General features: G+C 37.5%; 1 protein-coding gene across 8 annotated transcripts in view; it reads left to right on the forward strand.

Annotated features, from left to right (window-relative positions):
- SETD2 (SET domain containing 2, histone lysine methyltransferase) overlaps positions 1-20,364 on the forward strand; it is a 125,957-nt gene that overhangs the window by 55,538 nt on the left and 50,055 nt on the right. For 4 of the 8 annotated variants that reach the window (XM_064596875.1, XM_045862551.3, XM_064596879.1 and 1 more), the window contains exons 10-12: positions 4,879-5,013; positions 6,071-6,190; positions 7,549-8,211. In XM_064596875.1, the coding sequence (XP_064452945.1) occupies positions 4,879-5,013; positions 6,071-6,190; positions 7,549-8,211 (918 nt within the window). Of the gene's footprint in view, positions 1-4,878; positions 5,014-6,070; positions 6,191-7,548; positions 8,212-10,851; positions 11,135-20,364 lie in introns of all 8 variants that reach the window. The other 4 variants (XR_010413369.1, XR_010413370.1, XR_010413371.1 and 1 more) reach the window with 4 other exon arrangements.

The following is a 20,364-nucleotide window of genomic DNA, read 5'->3' on the forward strand; positions in this document are numbered from 1 at the left end:
CTTTTGAGTTTGTGAAACTAATGGTAACTAATTTACACAATAAAGAGGGTGAAAAGGTACCTATTCGTTTTCAACACAGAACAAGTACTAATATCCAGAATAAAAATTAATCCTACTGATTAATCAGAAAAAAGCCAAGACAAAAGAAAAATAAACAGACAACATCCAGACACTTCACTAATCCAAATAGCCAATAAATATAGAAAGATGTTCAACCTCATTAGTAATCAGGGGAGTGTCAATTAAAACTATCAGATGTTATTTACATGCTTATCAGATTGGTAAAAAGTCTGATGACTCATAAAAACAGGATCTCCTACACTGCTGGTGGGGGTGTAAATGGGTACAACCACTTTTTTTTCTTTCTTTCTTTGTCAGAGAGAGAGAGGGAGGGAGGGAGCGCACAAGCAGGGGGAGCGGAAGGCAGAGGGAGAAGCAGGTTCCCCATTGAGCAAGGAGCCCGATGCGGATTCCATCCCAGGGCTCATGACTTGAGCCGAAGGCAGACGCTTAACTGACTGAGCCACCCAGGTGTCCCTGGGTACAATCACTTTTGAAAACACTTTGGAATTATTTACTGAAAGTGAATGGATGTGTATCTGGAGTCGCAGCAGCATTGCTTATATTAGAAAAAGTAGAAACAACTCAGATATCCATTATCACTAATATAGACAAATTATAATGTAATCCTAGACTGAAAAATTAGTCATGAAAGTGTAGGACTATGGCTGCATGCAACAGTGTGGAGGACTCTAAAATGTAAGGATGAATGAAACACGAGCATGACACAGAAGTTTTGCCCAGAAAGATAAATAGACAAAATTAAATTATAATATTTTATACACAGATGGTAAACCTATTTTAAAAATCAGAGAATGATTTTCTAAAAAAGTTAGGAGATGTATCTCAAGAGCAAAGAGGAGGTATTATAACAAGGGGAGGGCACATGGAGCACTTCAGGGATGCTGGCAATGTTGTCATCCCCCAGCCCTCTTTTCACCTGCATGTTGGTTGCATGGATATTGCACACCTGTTTATTAAACTTGTTTATGAATTGTTTATATACTTTTCTTTATACTCTATTTCATCAGAAAGTATTAAAAATACTGCTAGAGCCATTAAAGATAGTTCATGGCCAAAGTACTAAAATATTAAAAAAGAGTGACACCTGGGTGGCTCAGTCTGTTAAGCGTCTGCCTTTGGCTCAGGTCATGATCCCAGGGTGCTGGGATCGAGTCCCGCATCGGGCTCCTTGCTCAGGGGGGAACCTGACTCTCCCTCTCCTTCTGCCTACCACTTCTCCTGCTCGTGCTCCAAATGACAAATAAATAAATAAAATCTTCAAAAAAAAAAAAAGGAGTAAATAATTTCTTGGACTGATTAAGTACTTAACAATAAATTTTTAAGTGCTATAGAATTTTGCATATATGTATAAATGTTCACTTATCAATAATTTATTAAAATATACCTTAATCATTTCTTACATTTATTTTGATTTTTTAGTTACTTCAGATCCTTTCTAGAAGGTGGTGACCCACAAATTAAAAATAAATACTTGTAGTAAATGTAAATTAATGAAAGCAATCAGTTGGTCTCCTGGCTCCCTTCCTCCCAGGTATCCTAAAAGTTATTAATCCCCCAATTCACAATTGATTGTCCACTTGAGTACCCAAAATTATGGAAGCTGTATCGTACACGGAATTGGCAGGATAACTTTTATGTCTGTCAGTACAGCCATTAAGCTTATAATTGTAGTGGGAATGTTCAACCGTTGTTCACCTTCTGTATTTTGTTTGCAAAATTTTATTTATTTTATTTTTACCTCCGTTTCTACATTTTCACTGTTTATTTCCTTAAGAGAAGAATGCTACTGTTTTTATTTACCAGTGGAGCTTTATATACTGTAGTATTTATTCAGTAGATGTTTATTAAATGAAAAAGTAAGAATTCAGTTTTATCTCTTAAATGTTCAGAGTTAGAGAATCCTTTCCTGCCTAATTATGAAAAGAAAACCCCACCTCTCTCTTTTTAAAAAAAGATTTATTTTTTTGGTTGGGGGGAGACAGGACAAGCAGACTCTGCCCTGAGTGCAGAGCCCCATGTGGGGCTCAATCTCATGACCTAAGCTGAAATCAAGAGTCAGAGGCTTAACTAAGCTACCCAGGCACCCCAGAAAACCCCATCTCTTAGCCCAGTAGTATTTGCATCTCAAAACTCTGTCCAAAATGAGGCTGTTGCATCTGGGGGGAAAGTGGAATTTTAAAGCCCTTGGTCTTTCCTATTTTAATCCTCTAGAATTTGAGACACAGGAAGTTTTACATTTAGTATATGCAGGGATAAAACATCTTTAAGGAACTTGTCTTGGATTAATATTTAACCATAAATTGGTTTTTCTGTGTATAGCCTTAATCTCTTCAAAACATAAGAAATGAGGGGCGCCTGGGTGGCTTCGGCTCAGGTCGTGATCCCAGGGCCCTGGGATTGAGCCCCATGTCAGGCTCCCTGCTCGGCGGGAAGCCTGCTTCTCCCTCTCCCACTCCCCCTGCTTGTGTTCCCTCTCTCACTAACTCTCTGTCAAATAAATAAATCTTTAAAAAAACATAAGAAATGATACTGGAAATGAAAAAGAGATGAAATGAAATAGAAATGAAAAAGAGATGAGCCTTAAGTGTACATTTTAGAAGGAAAAAATGAGTTTACATTTCTTCAGCTTCTTACAGGTAGCATTTCATTTTTCTTTTTTTTGTTCCTTAGAGTTATGTGAGTTTTGTGGTATAATATAAAATAAAAATGTTCAGTGCCTTGCCTAAAATTATATTGAGATGATAAGCTAAGTAACAAAAAGTTTCCTTAAGATTCTTGTCTTTCAGATTTGCTTTCTTCTAATTTATTATCAGCCCATTCTGGACTTTTATCATTTCAGGCCATGTTGGTTTATTGCGGTCTTTATATCTCTTTTGCATTGGTTGCTGTCTTGTGGAGAGTTTATTCTGTTATTGCCACACTAATTATTCTCAAATTCCATTTTGATCGGATTATTCCCCTTTTTTGGATTCAGTAATAGAGCTCTCTTGCTCAGTCACGTCAAATACAGGTTCTTTTACATATCACCTTCAAGATCTTCTGATCTAACACCAGCCTTCCTTTTGGTGAGGTTTTTCTCACTTCCTTTTTTTGTTTTGTTTTGTTTTTTTTAAAGATTTTATTTATTTGAGAGAGAGAGAAAGAGAGAGAGCGAGCACATGATGGGGGGAGGGTCAGAGGGAGAAGCAGACTCCCTGCTGAGCAGGGAGCCCGATGCGGGACTGATCCTGGGACTCCAGAATCATGACCTGAGCCGAAGGCAGACGCTTAACCAACTGAGCCACCCAGGCACCCCTTTTTCTCACTTCCTCACCACACCTTATCCACTCCAGCCAGGCCCCACACTAGGCACTATCATAATTTTCCATTTCCCTGTGTTTGAGATTTTCCCTCTACTTCACTCCCTCCTTTATCTTACCTCTTGCTAACCCTGCTTCTGGTGACTCTCATTCTAACCACTCCCTTCCTTTGTAGTTTTTTTTTTTTTTTTCTTTAACATTTTACAGTTAATGCTTCATTGTTTGTTTTCATATGAATTAATTTTATCTCCCCAATAGTAGGTTCTGTAAGGCATCTTTATATATTTTCTAACACAGCTGGAAAACAACCATTGGTGGGTTTTTTGTTGTTGTTTCCCCATATTTGAGGGCTGCTTGGGTGGCTCAGTCGGTTAAGCATCTGCCTTTGGCTCAGGTCATAATCTCACGGTTCTGGGATCGAGCCCCACTTTGGGCTCCCTGCTCGGCAGAAAGCCTGTTTCTCTCCCTCCCACTCCCCCTTCTTGTGTTCCCTCTCTTGCTGTGTCTCTCTCTGTCAAATAAATAAATAAAATCTAAAACAAACAAATAAATGTAATATTTGAAACATCCAGAGAATAGATGTAAGTTACAAGGCATAATTATAAAAGAACCACTTGTGAACACTTCTCTCCTTCCTGCTCCCTGCTTAGCCCCTAGAGGATACCACTGTTTTGAATTTTGTGTCTTACCTCCATGCCTTTTTAAAATCAGTTTTTTAGACATGCATCTATGAAAATTTTGTTTTTGAGGTTTATAAAAACAGTCATACAGCATGTAATCTTCTGGAACTTTTTTCATGTGACATTATGTTTATAAGATTGATGAATCTTGTATATGGCTGCACTTGATTCATTTTACTGTGCTATAATAATCCATTTTATGAAAATGCTACTTTATACAACCTGGCCACAGACATCTGTTAGTAGTTTTTTGCTGTTATAATGGTCATTCAGTGAGCTTGGTATAATTCTGTGAATACGTATGTCTAGAAGTTTCTCTAGGATTTATGCTTAGGTGTGCAATGCTAGGCATAGGGGGCACAAATATTTTATTTTTGAAGCCAGTGCTTTATTTTTTCTGGCATACTTTTCACCTAACATTAATTTGTTCTTTGTCTCCTTTAAGGGCAGATTTCTGTTTGTTTTGGTTCATTGCAGTGACTTTAGCACCTAGGATTATACTTGACATATAATAAGTACTTGGTAAATATTTGATGAGTGAATGAAATGCCTTTCAAATTGATCATACCAATTTCTACTTTCATCAACAGTATATAAAATTCCTTTTGATCCACATCTTTGCCTAGACTTGATATTATCAGACTTAATTTTTTCCCCTAGATTGATCTAGTAAATATGACATGATTTCTCACTGTGGGTCTAATTGTGTTTTCCTTATTACTGGCAAGGTTGAGATCTTTTTTAGGTTGTTTGATTCTTAGATTAGTGGTGTGTTTGTTGTTTTTATAACCAGATACTTTTCTTTGCTATGGCAGGTGGATGGAGAGCTAGAAGCTCTGATGGAGAATGGTGAGGGTCTCTCTGATAAAAACCAGGTGCTTAGCTTATCCCGGCTAATGGTTAGAATTGAAACTTTGGAGCAGAAACTCACCTGTCTTGAGCTTATACAGGTGAGTTCCTTGATATCAATTTATTTTTTATTTCTGAATTTGAGGTGGGACATCTAAACTACAATCTAGAATGATGACAGGAGAAGGGATAACTCTGAGAAGAGTTACTCTTATTTTTAAAATAAGAGTTTGTGAATTCTATATGACTTTGAAAGTTTGTAGTCTTAAAAATGGCTTAAGAATTCAGCATCATTTAGTTTTTTAATAGATCTTGTTGCATTCTCTGTCTAGTCAAAGAACATGGTGGGATTTTTTTGTGTAACAATTCATGACATTTGATACCCCCCCCCATGATTATTAGTATGCCAAGGCCATTTTTACCACAGGATCTTGAAGCAAGGAATTTTAATGGCAGTCTCATTTCCTCCAGTTTATTGAGTATGCCACAAGAACTTGAACAGTAAAAAATGGATGATTTAAAAGAAAACTAAGAGAAAAAAGCCTTTTGAACAAGCATCTGAAAAGAAGAGAGAAATGAGGGGCGCCTGTGTGACTCAGTTGGTTAAGTGACTGCCTTCAGCTCAGGTCATGATCCTGCAGTCCTGGGATCGAGTCCCGCATCGGGCTCCCTGCTCAGCAGGGAGTCTGCTTCTCCCTCTGATCCTCCTCCCTCTCATGCTCTCTATCATTCTCTCTGTCAATAAATAAATAAAAATCTTCAAAAAAAAAGAAATGAAAATGATTTAGACTATTATAGTTTTAGGTTTTTCAATAAAAATGGTGAATGTAATTTGCTTCTTAGTCCTTCAGAATTGAATTTCATTGTAAATGACATATTGATATATGTTTTTCTGTAAAGTCTATTTATATAAAGTCCAAGTTGACTGGATACAATTTAGGTATCAAAAAAGGTTACAGTCTCTTACTTTAAAGCATTTATTATTTGTGTACACTTTTAGTTGCATTAATCACAGAGTTCCTAGGTGTCTTGTGAATATAAGCAAACTTTTTATTCCTCTCTGTGGACCCTTTTTAATGTTCTGTCTGGTATTGCCCACCCCACCCCACCCATCCCCACCCCAATACCCTGCATCCTGCTTCCCTTCTCCCATGGAAGAACACACATTCACAGTCTTGCCTGAAGTCTTTTCTGGAACGTCACGGGCTGTCTTTGTTATGGATCTGGATGGCAGAACTAGGTGATGGCCGGGAAAGTAACCAGAAGCTTCAGGAAGAGGTCAGTTCACATTCAACTTGTTTATTTCTTAAAACCGCTATATAGATTGCTTAGGTTGAGTGGTAATATCAGTGATAATGAATTTAGCATTATATTTACCACTGGTATTGAATAAATATTATCATCTCAGTATCATTCCTGTAACTATAACCTTTTACATAGACCTTGCTAGTAGTGAGTTTGCTCCCTGGTTTTTCCTATAGTATCCCTATAATTGATACTGCATGGTTGGGAGTTGCAAGAGCAAGATATCATAGTTAAGGGAAAGATCCAGTTTGTTGCTAAAGCCATAGTTTCAAACAGATAGGAAACCATGTGAAACTTAAATTCTGGGGCTCTAAAAAAGTGGAGAGCCAAATTTTGGAATGGCAAGAGTAAGAATATTTTGAGGAGTCAATAAGTGTTTTAAAGATGTAAATAAATGTTCCTTGGCAGTGTCATTAGTGGAGATGAGATACTTATACCTTCCGATGAAATAATATTTTTAACCTAGTTTAAATGTAGTTCTATTTAATCATAGTTTCTAATATAGTACCAAAGTCATTTAATAATGCACTTTAAAAACAAAAACAGGAATGAGCAAATAAGTGGTTGTCTTGCCTCTGTTCTTCTCACAGGAGATTTGGCAATAAATAGAAGTTGAGGAAGACTTGGAATTTCTTCCTCCCTTCCTCCCACCACCCCTTTCCTTTTTGTAAAGATCTAGTTGACTTTAATAAATGATTCTATGATTAATGATTAAATGAATTCAGCATCCCATCTAGAAAGTTAGAGGGGAACAGCCTACCTTGGGATTTCTGTAGAACTACATTGGGGAGTACTTTGGAATAAATTCTTGGATTTCAGAGTGGAGGGGGTGATTATCTCTGAAGAGAGTCTTTCTTTGTTAGTTGTTTATCAGAGGCTAAAAGAGGTAAGTAATAGCTGCATTTTTTGTGGGTGAAACATCATTTAAATATATGTTGTTGCATAGTTCCCAAGCCTATATTGCAGTCACTTGGAAAACTTTTCAGAAAAACGTAGCCAGGATGAGGTCCACTAGTATATATATTTTAAAAAATCTACACAGGTTTGAGAACTACTGGTAGAGGATATTAATCGGTCCTGTTTGATATTGTGAGCAGTTACCTGCTCCACATTTTATTCTTGCTGGTCAGTCTTTAAAAAGTTTTCCTTCCTTTCTAGAGGAAAATAATATTACGACATTTAATCCTTCTATAGTTATAGAGACTTCAGTCTTAATAAGACAGTAAAGAAAACCCACAGCTCTTTCAGAAATGATCTGAGTCCCAACCAGAGATTTGAAAAGTCAACTGTGTAAAGTGATGTGATTTTTTTTTTTTATTGTGTTTAATCAGATTATAAAGACTTTGGAACACTTACCCATTCCTACTAAAAATATGTTGGAGGAAAGCAAAGTACTTCCAATTATTCAACGCTGGTCTCAGACCAAAACTGCCATTCCTCAGTTGAGTGAAGGAGATGGGTATTCAAGTGAGAATACATCACGGGCTCACACACCACTCAACACACCTGATCCTTCCGCCAAGCTGAGCACAGAAGCTGACGCAGACACCCCCAAGAAGCTCATGTTTCGCAGACTTAAAATTATAAGTGAAAATAGCATGGACAGTGCTATCTCTGATGCTACCAGTGAGCTGGAAGGCAAGGATGGCAAAGAGGACCTTGACCAGTTAGAAAACGTCCCTGTAGAAGAAGAGGAAGAGTTACAGTCACAACAGCTACTCACACAACAGCTACCTGAATCTAAAGTTGAGAGTGAAATCGCTGTGGAAGCCAGTAAGCTACCTACATCTGAACCAGAGGCTGACACTGAAATAGAGCCCAAAGAGGGCAATGGCACAAAACTGGAAGAAACCATTGCTGAGGAAACCCCGTCCCAAGATGAAGAGGAGGGTGTATCTGATGTGGAGAGTGAGAGGAGCCAGGAACAGCCAGATAAAACAGTAGATATAAGTGATTTGGCCACCAAGCTCCTGGATAGTTGGAAAGACCTAAAGGTAAGAAAACATTTTTATTTTAAGCTGAATTACTCAGGTCTAGAGTTCCACAAATCTTAAGTTGAATTGCCTACTTTTTTAGCTATACATGTATTTGAAAAATGGAATACCATGTCTCTTACTGACAGCTGATTATAAATGTCTCAAACATCTTTTAAACCTTAGCAAGATATACAGCAGCCAAACTAATACACAGATGTCCCTTTTCTTCATTTAGAAAAGCATATCACAGTAGTGAATTCAGTTATTCAAGTGCTCTTTACATTAAAAACAAAACCAGAAATCCTTTGAGTAACAAACATATTCTATGTTTGAAAATTCTTTGTAAGATTCTAGGTAAGAAAAAAAATGTTTAAATTGATTGGAAATTAATGTATTGACTTAACTAGAAATTAAAATTAAAAAATTAATTGGAAAACCAAGGTAATTTAGCAACTTCTCATCAAAAATGATTAAACATAAATTTCTGTTCCAGTAAAACAACTTTATATGGAGCTAGTTGGTATTCAGTTCCTTTATTGTTTCTGAAATAGGCCTGCCTTTAAATGCCTATTTCTTTGGACAAAAGATGTTATCTAGAGGAAAAATAGAGAGGTCTGGAACCCTTACACTTAATACATACATAATCTCTTGTTAAAGAATTTAGCAAGATGTGTAGGGTTTGCTTTGTAGAAAACCCAGCCTAGGAGAGAGGTGTTACATTTTGATTGTAAGTGATCTGGATCTGGGATTCAGGTCTTGAGGACCCTGTGGGAATAGGTTACTTGCTAGCTTCTATTTTTCTGTTCCTCTCTTCTGCCAGAAGTGAAGCAACCAGATAAATCAGCAGTACAGGTTTATTTGTAGCAAGATGGACATATGAATCCTTTGTCCCCAATTATGACTACAAAGCTCACCCATTAGATCCTGTGATTTGACCCATACAGAATTGGCCTTATACTGAGCAAAATGAGTAGTTGGTTGGTTGTGCACTGTGCTTACTTTTGGCATTTGTAATTTGCTGTGTTGAGACCCTTCTTTAAGTATTGTGTGGTTTCAGCTCTCATTGACCTATTTGAACTCCTATTCATGCTACTCTTTCACCACTTACAGTTTATCATTAACTCAACCTTATTAAACCTTATGAAATCCTTCCTTTTTATAAACTTTAGTAAAAGGAAGGATTCACAGTAAATCTGGGTATGATATGACATGTGAACTGCAGGAACCAAAATTGCAGTTAAACTGAAAGAGATGCTGGGACGGTCACTTGGGTGGACCTTCATTTAAGGCCTGCTTTGTGAGGGCACAGGAGTCTGGAAGAAGTCCCTCTTGTGTTCCAAGACTGCTAGTAGAGCCTCTGACATGACTGGCTTCGTAAGGAAGGTGGGAATGAAAACGTACACGAGTGGGCATAGAAAAGGCCTTACAGAGATGGTTTTATAGAGCAGGAGTGGGGGGCAGACCCAGTAGTTCACTTTTGCCTACTAAGTCTCTGGTTGACATAATTTTTAAAAACGAGACATAATCATCATTTCTTAAAAACCTGTCTCTTAAAATCTAGAAAAAGTAAATACTTCTGTTTCTCTACATGGTAATTTTTTATTGTCGTGGTAGTGGTATGAATTACTTACTCTCTGGGATATCCTTAACTCAATTAGCTATAACTTATCATTTAAACTCACACTCTAGACATTTTTGAGTCCTACAAAATTATTTCTTCCCCTGCTTGTTGTCCTCCCTCCTCCTATCTGAAAGATCAAAGCAGTTGCATAGTACTATGTAGCTTGATGATCCTCTTGACTTGAGGTTTAAAATTTTATTCATACTTAAAATATATCCTTCTTAACCTTCATACTTTGGATTTATCCTGATTGTTACCATCAAGGAAGCCATTAAATAAGATTTTCCTTCTTCAGACTTCTAGTTTGCTCTGGAATCATTACCCATCTAGAATTGCAATACTGAAAGAGGTTGTCACTTGACTGAACTGTGATGTTTTGTTACACATTGGTCCTGGGGCTCTTAATTTCATCTATCATTCTAATTAACATTTACCATGGTTCTAATTCCAAAACTCTGATTGTGGTTGTCCTTAAATAAAATATTTTAGCTAGCATCTAACCAGAACATTGAAATCAGAAACCCATAATATGAACATGTCTTAGATAAATACATGGACTTGATGTGATTACTATACACCCATACTATCCCGGCATTGAAAGAGTTAACTACTTCTGTCTGACTTCCACCTATGTGTTCAAGTAGACGTTGGCAGAAAAGAAAATGTCTTACTCAACCAACTTTTGTTAAGCACCTGTTGCCAAGCACTGTGTTAGTTGCTGATGTTAATTCCAAGATCATACCAAAAAGCATTGATCTAAGATTGTGGTTAGCCACTCCAAGCTTCCCTGACCTTCTGGGGCCACTGTAACATTGTTGGACATGTGTTCCACTTGGCCTTCTACACACTGGATGGAGTGAAGAGCTGAAAGAGGTTGCTTCAGATCCTTAATCTTGATTTTGCTGTGAAGGCAGACCATAGGGATCATCAGTAAATGAGAGAGGGTGGGAGGGAAGGGAATGAAGCTTCATGAATTACTCTTTGTCCTCCCAGATCTGATGATGATCCCCCTTGTAACTTGAACCATTTCCATCTAGCTTCTCAGGGCAGCAAGGAGCTTGTTAACATCACCAGCTGACCATGTGTCTCCTTTTCTCAACTCCATTTTCAACTTCGTGCTGAAGAAAAACAAGAACCTAGCGTGCATTCTGTGAAGAAACAGGAAGATGGTTGGGAAGTTGGATGATGCATGAAAAATATAATAGGTGAAAAGAGGACAGAGGTGGTTAACTCACTGGCGCCGGCGTTATTTTGGTGCGTCCATTGCCGACAATGGATGTCGTTCCGGGAAAATCCCGACTCCTGGCGAGAAAGGATTAAGTGAGCTACTTTTTCTATACCTCTATACACAGGACTGCTGCCTTGGCTTCACAGGGCATACACATTTTGACTCCTAAAGTAGACCTCAACAAGAAACATCACCTAACACATTGCTACACATAACATGGATTCATTTTCACATGCAAATTTACCAGGCTACATTTTCAGCAGGGACATGTGCATATATTTCTGTTTTGTGAAAGGAATTATTGTACATCACCCCTCATGCTGAAAATCTACCCTAGACTTCACAGGGCAAAACAGCTGGTTGTAAGTGGTGATTAATTATAATTTGGCTGGAAAAGTCTTCATTCATTTGGATCATGAGAAGAAGAGGTAAGGTTCCCATAAAATTTGGCAGTTTTCGTTTCAGTTAAACACCCAGTAGATGATGATGGCTAGTGATTCCAGAGCCTCTCGTAAATACTTAGATTACAGGATGTGCATCTCTCCTTATAAAGAGATCTGGGTAGTTATAGTTACACCCGGATTAGGTGATTTAGGGGCAACATTCTGTATATGTGATAAGTTGGACTATTCTTTTTTTTTTTTTTAATTTATTTGACAGCACAAGCATGGGGAGCAGCAGGCAGAGGGGGAGGGAGAAGCAGGCTCCCCGCTGAGCAGAGAGCCTGAGCTGAGCAGAGAGCCTGAAGCGAGGCTTGATCCCAGGACTCTGGGATCATGACCTGAGCCGAAGGCCCACGCTCAACCGACTGAGCCACCCAGGCGCCCTTATGATATTCTCTTCTTATTTTATTCATGTTTATCTCAGGACATTATCTTTAATTCAACAAACATTTGTCTGGAAAGTTAAGCGTTAAACTCTTTGTAGAAAGTTTAAGTAAAATATAGAGTTACCCAGCTGAAAAGTTTTGAGTCACTACTTGGAATTTTGGTCTGTAACAAATATTGTGTGTGGAATCTGCTTTGCAACATTTCAGAATGAAATTATGTGCCCTGGATTTCTGTAATAAATTTCAAAATCCTTCATTGAGATTATTCTGTATCCGTAAGGATCAATATCATCCTTTTCTTTAAAATTCAGAATTGCCCCTAAAGAACACAGTCTTGGATACTACTGCATTGAAATTTTTTTAATAAGTATCAGACTTGGTAAAAGACAAACCTGGTCTAAAACTTACTAGTAGTCCCTTTTGTTATTACCAGATAAATCCTTTCATCTAAATCAGGGGTTGGCCACATCTGCCCCACTGCTTGTTTTTGTAAAATTTTTTGGGAACAGAGCCATACTCATTCATTTACATACTGTCTATGGCTGCTTTTGCACTGTGGGAGTTGAGTAGTTGCTTCAGAGATGGGATGGCCAACAAAGCCTGAGATATTTACTGTCTTGTCCTTTACAGAAAAAGTTTACCAATAAGTGATCTAAATGGTAAAGCTCAGAGCCTGGCTGTTTGAAACATTCTGATTTTTTTTTTTTTTTTTTAAGATTTTATTTATTTATTTGACAGAGAGAGTGAGAGAGCACACAAGAAGGGGGAGTGGCAGGCAGAGGGAGAAGGAGGAGCAGGCTCCCCGCTGAGCAGGGGCTCGATCCCAGGACCCTGGAATCATGACCTGAGCCAAAGGCAGATGCTTAACTCACTGAGCCACCCAGGTGCCCCGAAACATTCTCATTTTGAGTGAAGTCATTTTGACACTTTATTCTTTTAGATGAGCTCTTAATTCTGTTTCTCTAAAGACACAATGAACATGTTTCTATAGCTCATGAAGTTTAAAAAAAAAAAACAAACAACTCTTGACTGTGTTTAGGAAGTTAACTTTAAATGATTTGGATGTAAGACTGAGAAATGGGAGAGGGTATATATGATAGAACTACTGGGCCAAGAGACCTTTAAGGAATATTGTTTTTCCCTCAGGACCATGATCAGGTTAGTTGGAAACTTAAGGGACTTTTTGAGTATAGATAAGTAGGTGTAATATAGTCTTGTATGTAACCATAATAAAAATATGTAGATCTTCCTTCTTAATATTGTTAACTTTTACTTCTGATGTAATTTCAGACTTACAGGAAAACTACAAGAATACCATTCTGTGTATTCTGCATGTGATACACATTCTAGGGACAAATGCAGAAAAAAGGCAGCTAAAAATTCCTCTTACCCCTTCACCCAGATTCCCCAATGTTAACATTTTACTTAGTCATTTTCTTTTTTTTTGACTTTTAAGGAATAAGTTACAGATATGATGCCCATTGCCCCTAGATATTTTAGTGTATATTTTGTAAAAACAAGGACATTCTTCTGTATGATTGCAGTATATTTATCAAAACCAGCAAAATACAGTGACTTAATACTATTATCTGACCAGCAGATCTCATTCAGGTTTTGCCAGTTGTTTATATAATGTCCTCTATGGCAAAAAAAAAAGAAAAGAAAAACAAAAAATTCTGATCCAGAATCTGAGTTAAAGTGTTACATTGAGTTGTATCTCTTTAGGAGCCTTTAATCTGGAATAGTTCCTCAGTCTTTCTTTGCCTTTTATAAACTTCAAATTTTTAAAATACTTTTGAATTTTTTAGAATATTCCTCAGTTTGGGCTTGTCTGAAGTTTTCTTTTGGATTCAGGTCATACATTTTGTCAGGAATATTAAATAGTGTCCACATGATGTTGATTTGTCCCATTATTGGCATCATCAGCTTTGATCACTTGGTTAAGGTGGCGTCTCCCAGGTTTTTCCAGTGTAAAATTACTGTTTTCTCCTTATAATTAAAAAGTATCAGAGAGGAGCACCTTTGGAAGTATGTAAATATTCTGTTTTTTATCAAGTTTATTCATTAGTTTCAAGATCTGGTGAATTTGCCTGAATCGCTTACAGCTGTGATGGTTGCCAAGTGGTGATTTTTCTAACCCATCATTCCTTTTACTTCTGTATGTTTTGGTTGACCTTCTTGTAAGCAAGAGCTTTCCCTGCTGCCCCATGTAATTCTGTATTCATTGATTAATATGAGTTTAGACTCATGGAGTCTTGTTTTGTGTGTGTGTGTGTGTGTGTGTGTGGTTTGTTTTTATTTTTTTGCCATTTTAATTTTCTATTAAACATTCTTCCAAAAGCATTATTTTACCCTGTATCTTACTGAATTACAAGAAATCACATTAGCATTAGAAAAACTAGGAAGAAAGATAAATATGGATAATTAAACTAAACTTATACGAAGAAGGAAAATTATAACAAAGGACTGAGAGCTTTACACATTTAATTAAATATGAGATTATAATTTGAAAAGTGTATCTCAGAGCAAACTTTATTTGTTCAGTTAATTTGGGGGGCAGGCTTGAACTCACAACCCTGAGATCAAGACCTCAGCTGATATCAAGAGTTGGATGCTTAACCGACTGAGCTGCCCAGGTGTCTCTGTTCATTTATTTTTAACAACAAAAATACACTGATTTTTCAAGAAGGAAACACATTTTAAAAATATTTTTATTTTAAAAATAGGCCTGCTTTCAGCTATGGATTTTTTTCCCCCAAACTCCTATCAGATTTATTTTGATTTGGGAAGAAAATACTATTTGATGGCATGAAATGCAAAATTTAGAAGTTTTCTTTTAAACATCTTAATACAGGGGCACCTGGGTGGTTTAGTCATTAAGCGTCTGCCTTCAGCTCAGGTCATGATCCCAGGGTCCTGGGATCGAGCCCCACATCGGGCTCCCTGCTCAGCAGGAAGCCTGCTTCTCCCTCTCCCTCTCCCACTCCCCCTCTCCCTGCTTGTGTTCCCTCTCTCGCTGTGTCTCTTTCTGTCAAATAAATAAATAAAATCTTTAAAAAAAAAACCTTATAAATGGTTCCTCATTACACTGTTCCAGTGAAATCCGTTTTTCTTATGAGGCTTGCATACCATGGCATAGTCTGGTCCTTATTCATTTATGCCGTATCACCTTCAGCTGTTCTGGCCCCCCAGTGGGTCTGTGCTACTAATGTTCGTACACACACACACACACACACACACACTCAGGTGTGAAAACACTGTCTTTTGTTTAGATGTCTCTTCTCGTTAAAGTTTCATCCTTTCCCCAGGAAAGCCATTCCCATTCCTCTAAGAGTATTCTGCCCTTTCTGTATGCTCTCATAACATCCTTTCCAGCCATAGCACATAACGTTTTATACTTGTACAGAGTGTGAGGGCAGAGAACACTTCTGTCTTGGTCACTCAAGTCTCCCTAGGGTACTGTGAGAGCCAGGTATGTCCTTTGGCACTTCATAAGTCTTTGAAGATGTGAAGAAGGTCCATCTTTTTCCATGGTATCATGCTGCTTATTGAATATGTGTTATGTTTATTTTATTTGATAGGTGATCAGAAAACATTTGAATGAGTGTCATATAATCTTTACAAACCTATGAAGTAAGTAGTGGTGTTTTTATCCCCTGTAAATGGAAACAAACAGGCCTGTGAGGTTGTGACTTAGCTTTTAAATGACAGAGCTGAAAATTGACTCAGGTCTTCTGATTTAAATCCCATATTCTTACCATTTCTTTTTCTATTCCAGTAAATAGTGATTTCTATATCCTTGCTAGGCGGTTCACGTAATTATGTATCTTTGGTGAATACTTCAGATTTCTCTTAATCTGCTTCTGATTTAGAAACTGTAGTAAGTCCAAATTCATTCTGAAATCATAGAAACTACCATTTTAGTGTTTTGTTCAACTATCTTTTTTTTCCTTAATCCTGCAGAGATTTTCAACCTATGATCTATGATTGAAATCATATGCAAAACTGGGGTTTTGTAGGGCAAGGGTTCATAAATATGAGAAGCTTCTCAAACAAGGATGTGTATATGTGTGCATTGGGAAAGGAATGAACTGTAGTTCAAAAAGTATTTTCTAGATGATTTGGACACCAGAGGGGTTCCTACTCTTAACTGCAGTGCTGGGTTGACAACCTACTCTTTTTTAAATTTTTTTCAAGTTTTTAATTTTAACTCCAGTATTGTTAACATACAGTGTTACATTAGTTTCAGGTGTACAGTACGGTGACTCAACACTTCCATACTCAGGGCTCATCACGATAAATATACTCTTCAATCCCCATGACCTATTTCACCCAATCTCCTACCTACTTCCCTTCTGGTATCCATCAGTTTGTCCTCTGTAGTTAAGAGTCTGTTTCTTGGTTTGTTTCTCTTTCCCTTTTTTTTTTTCCTCCTTTGCTCATTTGTTTTGTTTCTTAAATTCCACATATGAGTGAAATCATATGGTATTTATCTTCTCTGACTAGCTTATTTTGCTTAGCATTATACTCTCTAGCTCTATCCATGTTGTTGCAAATGGCAAGATTTCATTTTTTTATGGCTGAATGACATACATATATATATATATATATCTTCTTTATCCATTCATCTATTTTATCCACATCTTCTTTATCTTCTTTATCCATTCTTCTTTATCCATTCATCTATTGATGGACACTTGTGCTGCTTCCATAATTTGGCTATTGTAAATAATGCTACAATAAACATAGGGGTGATGTATCCCTTTGAACTAGTGTTTTTGTATTCTTTGGGTAATACCCAACAGTGCAATTGCTGGATTCTAGGGTAGTTTCATTTTTAACTTTCTGAGGAACCTCCATACTTTCTTCACAGTAGCTGTAACAGTTTGCATTCTTACCAACAGTGCAGGAGGGTTCCTATTTTCCCATATCCTCACCAACACTCATTTCTTTCTTTCTTTCTTTCTTTCTTTCTTTCTTTCTTTCTTTCTTTCTTTCTTTCTTTCTTTCTTTCTTTCTTTTTTTTTCTTTCTTTTCTTTCTTTCTTTTCTTTCTTTTCTTTCTTTTCTTTCTTTCTTTTCTTTCTTTTTCTTTCTTTTCTTTCTTTCAAGATTTTATTTATTTGAGAGAGAGAGAGCATGAGTGGGAGGGAGAGGGAGAAGCAGACTCCCTGCTGAGCAAAGAACCCCACATGGGGCTCGATCCCAGGACCCTGAGATCATGACCTGAGCCGAAGGCAGACCCTTAACCGGCTGAGCCACCTATTTAAAAATGCCCCTGCCCATTTTAAACTTGATTATTTGTTTTTGTGGTGTTGTTTAAGTCCTTTTTTTTTTTTTTTTTTTAAGATTTTATTTTTTTATTTGACAGAGACAGCGAGAGAGGGAACACAAGCAGTGGGGAGTGGGAGAGGGAGAAGCAGGTTTCCTGCCGAGCAGGGAGCCCGATGCGGGGCTGATGCAATGCAGGGCTTCATCCCAGGACCCTGGGATCATGACCCGAGCCGAAGGCAGATGCTTAATGACTGAGCCACCCAGGCACACCAAGTTGTATAAGTTCTTAATATATTTTGGATACTAACCCTTTAACGGATATGTCATTTGCCAATATCTTCTTCCATTCCGTAGGTTGCCTTTTAGTTTTGTTGACTGTTTCCTTCACTGTGCAGAAGCTTTTTATTTTGATGAAGCCCCAGTAGTTTATTTTTGCTTTTGTTTTCCTTGCCTCAGGAGACATATTTAGAAAAATGCAGCTATGGCTGGTGTCAGAGAAATTACTGCCTGTGTTCTCTAGGATTTTTATGGTTTCAGGTCTTACATTCAGGTCCTTAATCCATTTGGAATTTATCTTTGTGTATGGTGTAAGCCAGTGGTCCAAGTTTGAATATTTTGCATTTAGCTGTCCAGTTCTCTTGATACCATTTGTTGAAGAGGCTTTTTCCCGTAGTGTATTCATTCCTCCCTTGTCAAAGATTAATCGACATATAAACATGGGTTTATTTCTGGGATTTCTGTTCTGTTTCATTGATCTATGTGCCTATTTTTGTGCCAATACCATACTTTTTTGATTACTACAGCCTTGTAATGTAACTTGAAATCTGGAATTGTGATACCTCCAGCTTTGTTGTTGGTTTTTTCCCCCCCAAGATTGTTTTGGCTATTCAGGGTCTTCTCTGGTTCCATACAAATTTTGGGATTGTTTGTTCTAGTTCTTTGAAAAATGTTGGTGGTGTTTTGATAAGGATTGCATTAAATCTATAGATTGTTTTTGGTAGTATGGACATTTTAACAGTATTTATCCAGTCCATGAGCATGAAATATCTACTTGTTTGGGTTGTCTTCAATATCTTTCATTGATGTTTTACAGTTTTCAGAGTACAGGTCTTTTACCTCCTTGGTTATTAAATTTATTCCTGGGTATTTTATTATCTTTGGTACAATTATAAATGGGATTGCTTTCTTAATTTCTCTTTCTGTTGCTTCATTATTGGTATATAAAAATGCCATGGATTTCTGTATGTTGATTTTGTGTCCTGCAACCTTACCAAATTCATTTATCATTCTAGTAGTTTTTCGGTGGAGTCTTCTGAGTTTTCTATATTATAGTACCATGTCATCTATAAATAGTGAAAGTTTTATATCTTTCTTACCAATTTGGATGCATTTTATTCCTTACTCTTGTTGGATTGTTGTGGCTAGGACTTCCAGTACTATGTTAAATAATGACCACCTACTCTTAACTGCAGCGTTGGATTGACCAGTGCAACATACTAACTTCAGTGCAATCACTTGGAGGGCTGTGGTGCTTTTTAAGTTTTAGTTAGAAAAATTATTTGGAAGGTGTAAGGAAAAATCTTAGATTTGGAATTAATTTGCCTAGAAAACAGAATTCTGAAATTGAGAAACATTTAATCATCATGACCTTGATTATTCTTCAGTGATTATCAGCATTAAAACACTTCTTTTTCTTTTTTTTTTTTAAGATTTTTTTTTTATTTGACAGACACAGCGAGAGAGGGAACACAGGCAGGGGGAGTGGGAGAGGGAGAAGCAGGCTTCCCGCCAAGCAGGGAGCCCGATGTGGGGCTCGATCCCAGGACCCTGGGACCATGACCTGAGCTGAAGGCAGACACTTAAAGACTGAGCCACCCAGGTGCCCCCAAAACACTATTTTTCTACACACATATTTACTGTTGGGCTAGAGAGGTCTTGAAAGCAGGGACTGGTGTCCAGTGTTCACCTTGTGCTTTAGTACTTAGCATAAATCCAGCACATTTAGTTGTGTGGTGAATAAAACTGAGCATTGTTAAGATAGATTCTTTGAATTAGAGTCAAGCTGGGTAAGGCTGGAGAAGAAGGAGGGGCCGGGGGGACAAGTTTAAAGTGAACGGCAGTGACCTAAGAGAGCTTTTAAGGTATGGCACTTTCTGAAGAGCAGCATTTAAAAGTTGTTTTGAGAATGTCCAGTTCCTTAGGCCTCTCTGCCTGAGACCTCACAACCCTCAGGTGATGGTCTTTACCATGAATACAGCCATAATGCCCCAAAAGTCTTTTGGTACTTTGTTGAGGGCTTCTTCTGAGGCACGTTATCTTTTTCTCTTCTTTTCATTTTAATTTTTAAATAGGCCATTCCTGTACATGATAGAAAGTTCAGTATGCACACAGTGAAGTGTTTTTTTTTTTTTTTTTAAAGATTTTATTTATTTATTTGAGAGAATGAGAGACAGCATGAGAGGGAGGAGGGTCAGAGGGAGAAGCAGACTCCCTGCCGAGCAGGGAGCCCGACGCGGGACTCAATCCTGGGACTCCAGGATCATGACCTGAGCCGAAGGCAGTCGCTTAGCCAACTGAGCCACCCAGGCGCCCGACAGTGAAGTGTTTTGCTCCTACCCCTGCCCCCCTGTCTTGTTCCCTGAAGGCAGACAGCACAACCAACTTCTTGTGTATCCTTCCAGAGATAATTTGTACATAGTGGATGCATGTAATTGATCTTTTTTATAAAACTGGAAGCACTATTTAGCTCCTTATTTTTTATTTAACACATTATGAAGCTTGTTTTATACCAAGTTTTAAAGAATTTAGTTTTCATACCTGTGTGATATTTTATTGTAAAGATATGCCATAATCAGTCTCCTGTTAGTCATATTAATCAATCCCCTATTTTGATAGCCATTGTGATTGATTCCTTTCTTTAGCTTAGCATGGAACTTTTATATAAGTCATTTCGAACACATTCGCGTATACCTGTTTGGAATATACATGTTGGATAAATTACTAAAAGTAGTATATCTGAATCCTGGTTTGTGTTATCTGTAGTTAATAGGTCTTGCCAAAATTGATCTTTATAGTTATACCAATTTAACTCATCAGTAATGTATATGCATAAGGGTGCCTATTTCACTACACCCTGGCCAACACAAATATTGTCTAACTTTATCTTGGTTGGACTGATAGGCAAAAATAGACTATTATTGTAGTTATAATTTGCATGTCT

This window comes from Mirounga angustirostris, unplaced genomic scaffold, assembly GCF_029215605.1.
Source record: "Mirounga angustirostris isolate CCGP_5_RB_7025 unplaced genomic scaffold, mMirAng1.0.hap1 SCAF_1, whole genome shotgun sequence".
Classification (NCBI taxonomy): Eukaryota; Metazoa; Chordata; class Mammalia; order Carnivora; family Phocidae; genus Mirounga; species Mirounga angustirostris.